Source organism: Sciurus vulgaris, assembly GCF_902686455.1.
Source record: "Sciurus vulgaris genome assembly, chromosome: 9".
Classification (NCBI taxonomy): Eukaryota; Metazoa; Chordata; class Mammalia; order Rodentia; family Sciuridae; genus Sciurus; species Sciurus vulgaris.
In genome coordinates, this window is record NC_136469.1 from 53,351,998 (window position 1) to 53,364,304 (window position 12,307).

Sequence of the window (12,307 nt, forward strand, 5' to 3'; positions counted from 1 at the left end):
TTACGTGATGATCAGGAAGCAGAGAGAGTCCACTTGCCAGATACAAAATATGTACCCGAAAAACATCCCCCCAGTGATCCACCTCCTCCAGCCACAGCCTACCTGCCTTCAGTTACCAGTTAATCTCATTAGGGATTAACTCTCATAACTCACTCCTTTCTCCTCTGAACCTTCTTGCATCGTCTCACATATGAGTTTTTGGGGAACACCTCACATCTAACCCATAACAGTGATCAATATAATAGGAAAATAGAAAGAAACAAAGAAAAATAAAAACAAAAAGATAAAACACTAAAAGCAAAAAAAATAGCTAAATAGCTTAGCAAATACAATTATGTTTTACAGGATTTTTATTAGAATATAGTAAAAAAATGAAAATCTTTAAAAAAATTTTATGTTCATAAGAAAGCCATGTGATCATGCATACATCTCTGTGTTTACAATGTGGGTAGGTTCTGAGTATTGAAATAATGATTCAGTGTCTTCATGTTAGTTTTGAAAGTACCCTCTATTGATTTATATTTAGAAACGTTTGATCTGACATGGATATGCCCAATTCTTTGCACATTCCTACCACAGGGACTTTTATAAAGTTGAGATTGATGTGAGAATGCTTTTTAAAAAGTTTAACTTTTTGCTTTTACTAATTAAGGAGAAATGTATTTTATAGGAAATAAATTGCTCTTTGCTTGTAGGTTAATTTAGTAAGGCCATCCACTTCAAGGGTCATGTAATACCATCTTCAGACATTTTGTGAAGTTTTATAGAGTGACCCTAGACTTTATTAATAGGGATGTGCCCCATACTTAGCCATAGTTTTCTTATTACCCTTAGCAGTGATGTTTATTATAGAATTGACATTGCACTCCTTTAAAATTACAATGACACCAGATCTAGCTCAGTGGTAGAGTGCTTGTCTAGTACACAGGGATGCCCTGGGCTAAATTCCCAATACTGGGGGAAAAAAAACAAAACTTAAAATAGAAGATTAGATTACAGTAACACTAAAATGAGTAATTTTAATAACATCTTGGATAATACCAGGAGATCTCAGAGAATAAGCAATGTAAATAATCAGTCAAATGTGACAAAAGACAAGTTGAAAAGATTAAAGGTAGAAAATAGATTAGTATTTCTTCAGTACAAATAGTAATTTCTTAATCATTAGTTAAACATGTCAACAATATAGTACTGCTGTTTTTAAAGCTAACATGGAACAATAATGTTTAGTGAACTGTCCTTATAAAATCCTAGATGCTATCCTTTTCCATATTTGCCAAGCCCTTACAGTGCCGAGCTAGATTCCTATACTTTAGATGAAAATATTTAGGGAATACTAAAATAAACAATTACTATAGGACTTAGACTATTCATTATATAGTTGGATGTTGCCTGGCCAGATAAACAGCTCTCCAAGGGCCATATTAGATGTCTTCTAGATACTTGTTTCTATTTTGACTCCATATAGATTTCTCCTACAAAATGTGGGATTTATTTACCTCTAAAAATTTTGTTTTCCAAAAATTGTTTCATATGTCAGATGGATATATATTATATGTTGCATATATAATGAATTTCCAACATGAAGAGTGTTTCATACCTGTTCCTACAGACTTTTAAAGATATGTTAAAAGGCTTAGTTACAAATAAGCAAAACAAGATCTTCTTTAATTTATTAAAATATAAGAGAAATACTATGTACACAATGACTTGAAAAGACTTGTCAGGCCAAAAGGACTTATATTTACTTGATTAATCAGTAATGTATTTAGCATCTAACATTATAATTGAGGCCTCTCACAAACTATTGCTTTTTTTCTAGTTTTATTTTTTGTTATTTTTATAAATTTTTGTTCAAACTCTTGAATTAACTATTAGTGAATCTAAGTTTGAGTCTTTTTAAACCATAATGGATGTTCTTCAATATTATGCTGAAAAATTTGGCATGAATATTTTCCCAAGAAACATTGGAAAAGCTGTTCTAAATCATTTGTTCATTTCTTGTAGTGATCACATATATTATATTGAGAAAAGGCATATTTTGATTAATTTGAGAAGGTAATTGTAATATCACTGTGCCAGACACTGCTTATTATTGAGCTTCTTAGGGTAAATAACACTCAATCCTTTTCCAAGGGGTTTCATAACACAATATGGGATGTAAATGTGAAAGTAAGTAAACATTGAGGCATGAGATAAGCATGCAAACTACTGTATTAGCACAGAGCAAGATGTGGAAGGATTTGTCTTTTTTTATTTTTTTTCTTGTGGCAGAAGAGATGGCATGTCTGGAAAGGTTTCATAAATACTTGATAAGTTTGAAGTTTCTTGGTAAAAAGGAGGAATGACTATTAGGACAAAGAATAAGGAAGAGGATTACAGTTTTGTTTAAAGTACAGAATGATTGATAATAGCCAGTAGTCAGATCTGTGTGTGGGTTAGAGAAGAGAGAAACAGGGAGCTAAGGAACTGAAACAGCCACTGATTGTTGGTTTTGTGAAAGAATGGTTTACTTTTCTTCAAAATGTTTTTTTCTGGCTTGGAACTAGAAATGTTCAGCTCTCATCTTATTGATGTCTCTCTTCATTGTTTTTTCCTCTTTTAAACTTTAATATTTCAAAATGGTGTTATTTTATATTCATATAGGTATTAAACACACACATTCTTCTCCACAAATTCTGGGGAAAATCCTAATTTATGTGAAACCAGTTAGTTCAAAAGCTAATTATAACCCATTTATTGATTGGGTTCTTTGTATTTTTGGTGTAAAGTTTTTTAAGTTCTTTATAAATTTGGAGATTAGTGCTCTGTCTGAAGTGTGTGTGGGAAAGATTTTCTCCCACTCAATAGGTTCTATTTTCACATTACTGATTGTTTCCTTTGCTGGGAGAAAGCTTTTTAGTTTGAATCTATCACATTTATTGATTCTTGCTTGTATTTCTTGCGCTATGGGGGTCTTGTTAAGGAAGTCTGGTCCTAAACCAGCGTGATGGAGATTGAGGCCTACTTTTACTTCTCTTTGGTGAAAGGTCTCAGGTCTAATTCCTCGATCCTTGATCCATTTTGAATTGTTTTTCAAGAAATTAAAACTTTCTATATGCAATGGTGACTTGAAGTACTCTCTGAAAAAAAGTCATTTTTATGAATATATGCTAGTAGAACTTAAAATATTTTCTACTTAAAGGTTTTTCTAAAATATATTTACTAATCTTATTCCTAAGAATTAAAATACTTTGTGCCTCTTAGAAATCAATAGAAAAATAATTTAATCGTGATACCCTGCTAGATTGACTATTTTTGATGGTTGAAAGTAACAATAACTGCAACAGATGCTGGCTGTCAACCAGGTGCCAACTTGGACTGTCCCAGGAAACCTAGGATATGTGGTCACACTACACATAAACATTCAATAACTCTTTGAAGAGGAGGGAGGAGGGAAAGACAGGTATACGATGTTCAAAGTCCAGTTGTTAAATGTGGGATATAAAAGTAAATCTCCTTTCCCACCAAACAATACCAAAGAGACAGGAGAGAATATGCAATTTCACTCTAAGGATACGTATTTAGAAAAACAGTACACTGCATATTTCTAGTTCAGTGAACTTCTTTTACCCTCTATGGATAGCTTTAGTGACAGGGTATTTAGAGATAATATGGAATACATCGAGCGTGTAATCTTGCCATTTTCAAGTGTCTTGTGTCATGTGAGTAAGGAGATTTTTTTCCTAATATAGTAAATATTCTGTCTTTACCACAAATTTATGAGAATTACTAAGTGAATTTGCTCACTTAATGTGCAAAAAAAAAGGAGAAAAGAAATAATAAAAGAAAATGGGTCCCTAAAGATTACTTTTTGCTTTCTCATCTTTTGAACCTTCTTTTCTCATTCCGTTATAAAGACTGGTGCTTCCTTTAATAAATAGACCAAACTTTATAGCTGGAAAATTTTGTTAATGGGAGATAATTTTAGTTTGTTTGCAATAAAAATAACTGACTTCTTTTGCATGGCATGAATCAACATGTCACCAAAGGGTTTGGTTTGGGTAGTTCTTACTTGACAAGAGATTTATGACTTGCTGCTCATTGCTCTCTACTTATATTTTTAGTATAAGCTGGCTGCCTGATGAAAAATAAAAAAATGGTTACAGAATTGAGAGTACCATTTCTGATTTGTGAGCAGAGGAAACATTTGCTTTAAATCTATCACCCATCATCTTTCATCTCTTCCTTTCTCCAGCTAAGAGAGGGAAAAACTGAAAAACTGGTTAGAAAGGAACATATAAGAATAGCCATATGTAGGGCTTTTTGAAATTTCATCTCTGCATATATTTTATGAATTTTCTTGAATGATAAACAGATGGCTTATTTATAAACAGCTGCACAAAAAATATGGTAGTGTTATGAAATTTTTACATTGAATTCCTTGGGGATTGTCATTTGAACGTATGTCATAAGTAAGCTGTTTTAAAGGAAAAACAGAATTTTTAATACAAAAAGATTAGGAGGTGGGCTGGGGATATAGCTCAGTTGGTAGAGTGCTTGCCTTGAAAGCACAAGACCCTGGGTTCAAATCCCCAGCTCTGCAAAAAAAAAAAAAAAAGATTAGGAGAAGGAACTTTTTTCTCATTCTATATCTGCAGAAAATTAAGAAGTATAAGATTTTATTAAAATGCAGAAAAAATAGATGTGATTTTTATGCAGTAGTGTAAAAACATCACTTGAAGTTTTGGGGAAAATTTTCATAAATACCTTGATTTGTTTGAAGTATACAGGTCACCTATAGTTGAGAAAACATTATTTCATGTTTAAGACTGTATATTCATGTTTTCATCATATAGAATGCTTTGTATTTTTCTGACCACTGACTTGTTTCTCTATAGCTATCTTTACATTCTTCCAATTTTACTTATAAATCAAAGCACTATACATTTTGATATTTTAAAAGTTACTTTAGGGGAGTTTTAAATGTTTTGTTGTTGGAGTTTTTGTTTGTGTGTTTTGCAGTACTGGGACTTTGACCCAGGAACACTGTGAAACACTCTACCACAGAGCAACATCTCAAGCCCTTTTTATTTTTAGACAGGGTCTTGCTGTGTTGCCTAAGCTATACTCGAACTTGTGATCCTCCTCCCTCAGCCAACCCAGCAGCTGGGATTACAAGCATGTGCCACCATGCCCAGCTTTAAATGCTTTTTTTTAAATAACTTGTAATGTGCCTTTGAACTGACTTCATAGGTTCTACCACATCTTCCGTTTTATGAGAAAAATTTTAGTAAGTATAACAGACCATACTATATCTCATTCGAAAGCCTGTTCTGTGCAACAAAAGTTTATGCCAGTTTTATAAATTATATTTACATAAAGGAAACAGTGTGTCTGGGCTTGGTGGCATACTCCTGTAATCCCAGCAGTTCATGAGGCTGTCAGGAGGATCAAGAATTTAAAACCAGCCTCAGCAACTTAGCAAGGCCCTTCGTAACTCAGTGAGACCCTGACTCTAAATAAAATGAAAAAAGGTCTAGGGTTTTGGCCCAGTGGTTAAGTGCCCATGGATTCAATCCCCAGTACCAAAAAATACAAATAAAGTGGTGTATAATCTGTAATAAAACATAAAATCAATGTATATATTTGTGTGGAGGGAGCACATATGGAGTCATAGCTTAAATAAATTCTCCCATCAGTATTTGCTAGAACACAAGGAAAGTATTTTCATGGTAGATTAGGTCTCTTCAGTAGATTTATAGCTAGACACATAAATCCTTGTAGTAATTAAATTTATCAGACTCAAATAGGATGATATTTAATTAACTGGAGCATAGTTGTTGAGAGTGGATTAAACCATGAATTTTAGGGTTAAAAATGAAGTTTGAATTAGAAGTTAATAACTATATACTTACCCATATATAGTGGAATGCTTATGATAGCTAATGTGACAGACCTTTGTTTTCTGGAAATTTGGGACCATAAACATACCATCACTAATTGGAAGGAGAACAAATGAATTTAAACCCACATGTCTTCACTTTGATTTGTAACTCTTAAAGCTGATAGAAATTATACCTGTTTTGTTCTGAGAGGAAAAGTTGAGACAGTAGATACATAGAAGGAATTCTGCAGCAGCATGAGTAAAGCTTCACTTTAGGTCAGGAATTTGATATTCACTCTTATTGTATTGCGTACAATACCTCCTCTTTGCTTTTTTTTAAATAATTTTTTTTATTTTGATTCATTGTAAACAAATGGGGTACAACTTGTTTCTCTGGTTGTATATGAAGTAGAGCTGTACCATTTGTGTAATCATACATGTACATAGGGTAATGATATTTGTCTCATTCTGTTATTTTTCCTTCTCCCCACCTACCCCTCTCTTTCCTCTATACAATCCATCCTTCCAAAATTCTTGCCTCCCTCCCACCCCCCATTATGTATCATCATCCACTTATCAGAGAGATCATTTGACCTTTGGTTTATTTTGGGATTGGCTTATCTCACTTAGCATGATATTCTCCAACTTCATCCATTTGCCTGCAAATGCCATAATTTTATTCTTCTTTATGGCTGAGTAGTATTCCATTTTGTATATGTATCACAGTTTCTTTATCCCTTTATCAGTTGAAGGGCATCTAGGTTGGTTCCATAATCTAGCTATTATAAATTGAGCTGCTATGAACATTGATGTGACTGCGTCACTGTAGTATGTTGGTTTTAAGTCCTTTGGGTATAGGCCAAGGAGTGGGATAGCTGGGTCAAATGGTGGTTCCATTCCAAGTTTTCTAAGGAATCTCCTTGCTTTTTGATCTCATGCTTTTATTTGTAAAATATGTGATACTACTGTGGATGAATCAATATAAAATACATATGATCCTTAGCAGCGAAGTTTTGTTATCTGTATAACAGCTATCAGTATTATGGATTATAAAGGATTTAGTACTATTTCTTGAAATATTAAGAATCATAAACTTATAAGGCAAGGCAAACATTATTTCTAGAGGTTATTTTCACCAAATAATTGTTTTAAATAGTAGATGTTTAATGAAGGAGAGATTTGAGATTATTAAGGAAAAACTTATATTGAATTACTGTGATTTCAGTTTCAAAAAAGGAAAAAGAAGTTGAGCTTGTTGAACTATGTCTTAATTTTGTTTTTTTAATGGAAGTACTATGCTTATTTGCCTGGAATCAATTGTTAGCACTATCTTGCTTAGATTGGCACATAGTGAGTAAATTGGTTAAAATATTAACTTATTTAAACAATGGTAAAAATGAGAAAGAACTTACAATCCAGTTAACCCTATGAATTAGAATAAGATTAGAATCAAAAAAGGATATTTTTAGTTGCCTACTGTGTGCCCACTTTCTGATTAACAAAATGTTGATTCCTGCTCCTAAATATGCCAAATGCTGTCATAGGTGGAAATAAATTAAAACTGAAACAGAAGCCTAAATTTGTGTATATAAACAAATTTAAGACATAATTATTCTATTTATTCCTGCTTATAAATGTTGCTCCTTGCTGAAAGATCTGTTATACTTTCTGAACATTCAAAAAATGTGAAATTGATTTAATTTTACTATAGAGAAAAATGTACTTAGAATTTAGTAGGAAAATATCATATATTATGTGTATAATTTGTGGCTCAAAATGTAACTGATAGTTCTGAAGGCAGAGAATAAGTTGTTGCATAGTTTTTTTTTTTGGTATATTGTTTAATAATTAGTAGTAAAGTGATTAAAGCAGTGACAAAACAAATTTTTTCAAAAAAATTTCTTTATGGAGAGATTAAATCTTATTTAGAATGTAAATCACACTGTAATATGTTTGAATTTAATGTCTTTGAGGTAAGTTGTAAGTCATGATCATCTAACTTTCTTGTCATTTCAGAGTATCTGACTGTTTTCTCTCAGATGATTGCATTTCATGACCCAGAGTTGAGTAATCATCTCAATGAAATTGGCTTCATTCCTGATGTAAGTACTTGGCACATTAATAGATTACAAGGTAAAAAGAAAGCACACATGGGTAGCACAAAACAGTGTGTTTTTAAAATTTTTGTTATGAGAAGTCCATATCTAAACAAGTTACTACTACTAATTAGGGTACTGTGCTTCTGTGATTGCCACCATATTCTCACTTTAAGTCAAAGGTAAGGCCTTTATTTTCTTAACATACACAATATTATCAAGTTGTTTTGTGTTGACTATATTAAACTATTCTGCGAAAGGTTTTCATTTGGATTTTATGATATTCAGACCTGATTTTGAAGAAATAGGGAATTTATGCTTAACTGAATTTTTTTTCCCAGAAACAAAGATCATTTATTATAGCAAGACAGTACAAATGCATATTTATTTTCTTCTATTCATTAATTTAAAATGTAATTGTATAAAGCAAAATGCACATAATGTATTGTTTGGCATCTAGCATAAGATGTGACTTATTATCTATATTGCCAACAATAGCATGTAAGAGTTGAATAGGAGCAAAGGGTCTTAGATGAAGGAAATTAGCCTACAAAGTAAACCAAATTTATACAACCAATGAAAAATATCCAAAATTATACACACAGATATTAATATCCCTAAATGTACAAGCATATTATTGCTATCCCTTATTCTTTCAACTCTGTATGCTCTTTCTTCACATTGTTGTTTCCTTTGCTGAGAAAAAGCTTTTTAGTTTGATTCTATCACATTTATTGATTCCTGCTTTTATTTCTTGTGCTTTGGGAGTCTTGTTAAGGAAGTCTGATCCTAAGCTGACATGATGAAGATTTGGCCCTACTTTTTCTTCTATTAGGTGCAGGGTCTCTGGTCTAATTCCTAGGTCCTTGATCTATTTTGAGTTGAGTTTTGTACAGGGTGAAAGATAAGGGTTTAATTTCATTTTGCTGCATGTGGATTTCCAGTTCTCCCAGCACCGTTTGTTGAAGATGCTATCTTTTCTCCATTATATATTTTTGGCACCTTTGTGTGCTATGAGGTAACTGTATTTTGTGGGTTTATCTCTGTGTCCTCTATTCTGTATCATTGGTCTAACTATCTATTTTGGTACCAATACCATGCCATTTTTGTTACTGTTGGTATACTTGTCATTTTTTAACACTAAAAATATCCCATTCAGTAGGTAAATTGAAAACACAATACTTGTCCTCAAGCAATTATTTTTCAAATGTTTTATTGAAAAATTTAGATGACATAATATACATATTGTATTATTAAAGTGGAAAAAGCAGTTTACAAATTAGTAGTATAGTATCATCTCATTTTCATAGAATTTAGTATATATGTACATATACATGGGAAAAGTAGAATATTAATCATGACTGTGGGGTTAGAATATTTTATGTTTTTTTTTTTTTGGTGGATATAAGTATAGTTCTAAATCTGTTTTCATTGAACACATTATTTTTTGTAATTAAAAAATTTAAACTACATTATATGGTAATAGTAAAACACTATTTTTCCCCACAATGCATAGGAATATATGTATTTTAGATTGAGACCCAAAGCACAGCAAATATGTGAGTGTTGATATATATTTGTGTATAGAGCTGAAACAAATTTTACTTAACAATGTCTTACACTTCCTATATGTAATACATCTATTATATTTTTAAATGTTTATATCCAGTATGTTGATTATGTGTACCTCAATTTGAAAAATGCTTATGTAAAGGATTTTTAAAAGTCAGTAACTGATGTTGAAATTTTAAAAATAAAAGGCCAGAGTACAGTATCATATATATTTTTTATTTTTTTTAATTTATTATTATTGTAAACAAATGGGACACATGTTGTTTCAGTTTGTACATGGAGTAACAGCATACCATTTGCATATTCATATATTTACATAGAGTAATGATGTTTGATTCATTCCGTTATTTTTTCCTTCCGCCCCACCCCTCCCACCTCTCTTTTCCCTCTATACAGTCCCTCCTTCCTCCATTCTTGTCCCCCTCCCACACCCCATTAAGTGTCATCATCCGCTTATCAGTGAGAATATTCCTCTTTTGGATTTTTGAGATTGGCTTATCTCACTTAACATAATATTCTCCAATTTCATCCATTTGCCTACAGATGCCATTATTTTATTATTCTTTATAGCTAAGTAATATTCCATTGTATATATATATATATATATACCACAGTTTCTTTATCCATTCATCAATTGAAGGGCATCTACATTGGTTCCATAGTCTGGCTATTGTGAATTGAGCTGCTATGAACATTGAGGTGGCTGTATCTCTGTAGTATGCTGATTTTAAGTCCTTTGGGTATAGGCTGAGAAGTGGGATAGCTGGGTCAAATGGTAGGTCCATTCCAAGTTTTCTAAGGAATCTCCACACTGCTTTCCAGAGTGGCTGCACTAATTTGCAGTCCCAAAGCAATGTATGAGTGTACCTTTTCCCCCACATCCTCTCCAACACCTATTGTTGCTTGTGTTCTTGGTAATTGCCATTCTAATTGGGGTGAGATGGAATCTTAGTGTAGTTTTGATTTGCATTTCTCTTATTACTAAAGATGTTGAACATTTTTTCATATATCTTTGATTGCTTGTACATCTTCTTCTGTGAAGTGTCTGTTCATTTCCTTAGCCCATTTGTTGATTGGGTTATTTGTATTCTTGGTGCAGAGTTTTTTGAGTTCTTTATATATTCTGGAAATTCGTGCTCTATCTGAAGTATGAGTGGCAAATATTTTCTCTCATTCTGTAGGCTCTCTCTTCACATTGCTGATAGTTTCCTTTGCTGAGAGAAAGCTATTTAGTTTGAATCTATCCCAGTGGTTGATTCTTGCTTTTATTTCTTGTGCTATGGGAGTCCTGTTAAGGAAGCCTGATCCTAAGCCAACAAGGTGAAGATTTGGACGTACTTATTCTTCTATAAGATGCAGGGTCTCTGGTCTGATTTCAAGGTCCTTGATCCATTGTGAGTTGAGTTTTGTGCAGGGTGAGAGATAGGGGTTTAGTTTCATTCTGTTGCATATTGATTTCCAGTTTTCCCAGTACCATTTGTTGAAGAGGCTATCTTTTCTCCGTTGCATATTTTTGGCCCCTTTGTCTAATATGAGAAAATTGTATTTATTTGGGTTTGTGTCCATGTCCTCTATTCTGTACCATTGATCTACCTGTCTATTTTGGTGCCAATACCATACTGTTTTTGTTACTATTGCTTTGTAGTAAGTTGAAGTTCTGGTATTGCGATACCCCCTGTTTCATTCTTCCTGCTAAGGATTGCTTTAGCTATTCGGGGTTTCTTATTCTTCTAGATGAATTTCATGATTGCTTGCTCTATTTCTGTGAGGTACGTCATTGGGATTTTAATTGGAATTGCATTGAATCTGCATAGCACTTTTGGTAGTATGGCCATTTTGACAATGTTAATTCTGCCTATCCAAGAACATGGGAGATCTTTCCATCTTCTAAGGTCTTCCTTAATTTCTTTCTTCAGTGTTTTGTAGTTTTCATTGTAGAGATCTTTTACCTCTTTGGTTAGATTGATACCCAAGTATTTTTTTTTTTTTGACGCTATTGCAAATGGAGTTCTTTTCCTCATTTCCCTTTCAGCTGTTTCATCGCTTGCGTATAAAAATGCTGTAGATTTATGCGTGTTGATTTTATAGCCTGCTATTTTGCTGAATTCATTTGATGAGTTCTAGAAGTTTTCTGGAGGAGGTTTTTGGATCCTCTAAATATAGAATCATGTCATCCACAAATAGTGACAGCTTAAGTTCCTCTTTTGCTATTTGTATCCCTTTAATTTCTTTAGTCTGCCTAATTGCTCTGGCTGGAGTTTCGAGGACAATGTTGAATAGAAGTGGTGAAAGAGGACATCCCTGTCTTGTTCCCGTTTTTAAAGGGAATGGTTTCAATTTTTCTCCATTAAGAATGATGTTGGCCATGGGCTTAGCATAAATAGCCTTTACAACGTTCAGGTATGTTCCTACTATCCCTATTTTTTCTAGTGTTTTGAGCATGCAGGGGTGTTGTATTTTGTCAAATGCTTTTTCTACGTCAATTGAAATAACCATATGATTCTTATCCTTAAGTCTATTGATAAGATGGATTACGTTTATTGATTTACGGATGTTGATCCATCCTTGCATTCCAGACATGAACCCCACTTGATCGTGGTGCACAATTTTCTTAATACGTTTTTGGATACGGTTTGCCAATATTTTGTTAAGGCTCTTTGCATCTATATTCATCAAGGATATTGGTCTAAAATTTTCTTTCCTTGATGTGTCTTTTCCTGGTTTGGGTATGAGGGTGATATTAGCTTCATAGAATGAGTTCGGTAGGGTACCC

General features: G+C 32.9%; 1 protein-coding gene across 2 annotated transcripts in view; it reads left to right on the top strand.

Moving 5' to 3' along the window:
* Positions 1-12,307, top strand: part of TBCK (TBC1 domain containing kinase) — a 297,654-nt gene that overhangs the window by 98,685 nt on the left and 186,662 nt on the right. For both annotated transcript variants that reach the window (XM_079154680.1, XM_079154681.1), the window contains one exon: positions 7,883-7,968. In XM_079154680.1, the coding sequence (XP_079010806.1) occupies positions 7,883-7,968 (86 nt within the window). The remainder of the gene's footprint in view (positions 1-7,882; positions 7,969-12,307) is intronic.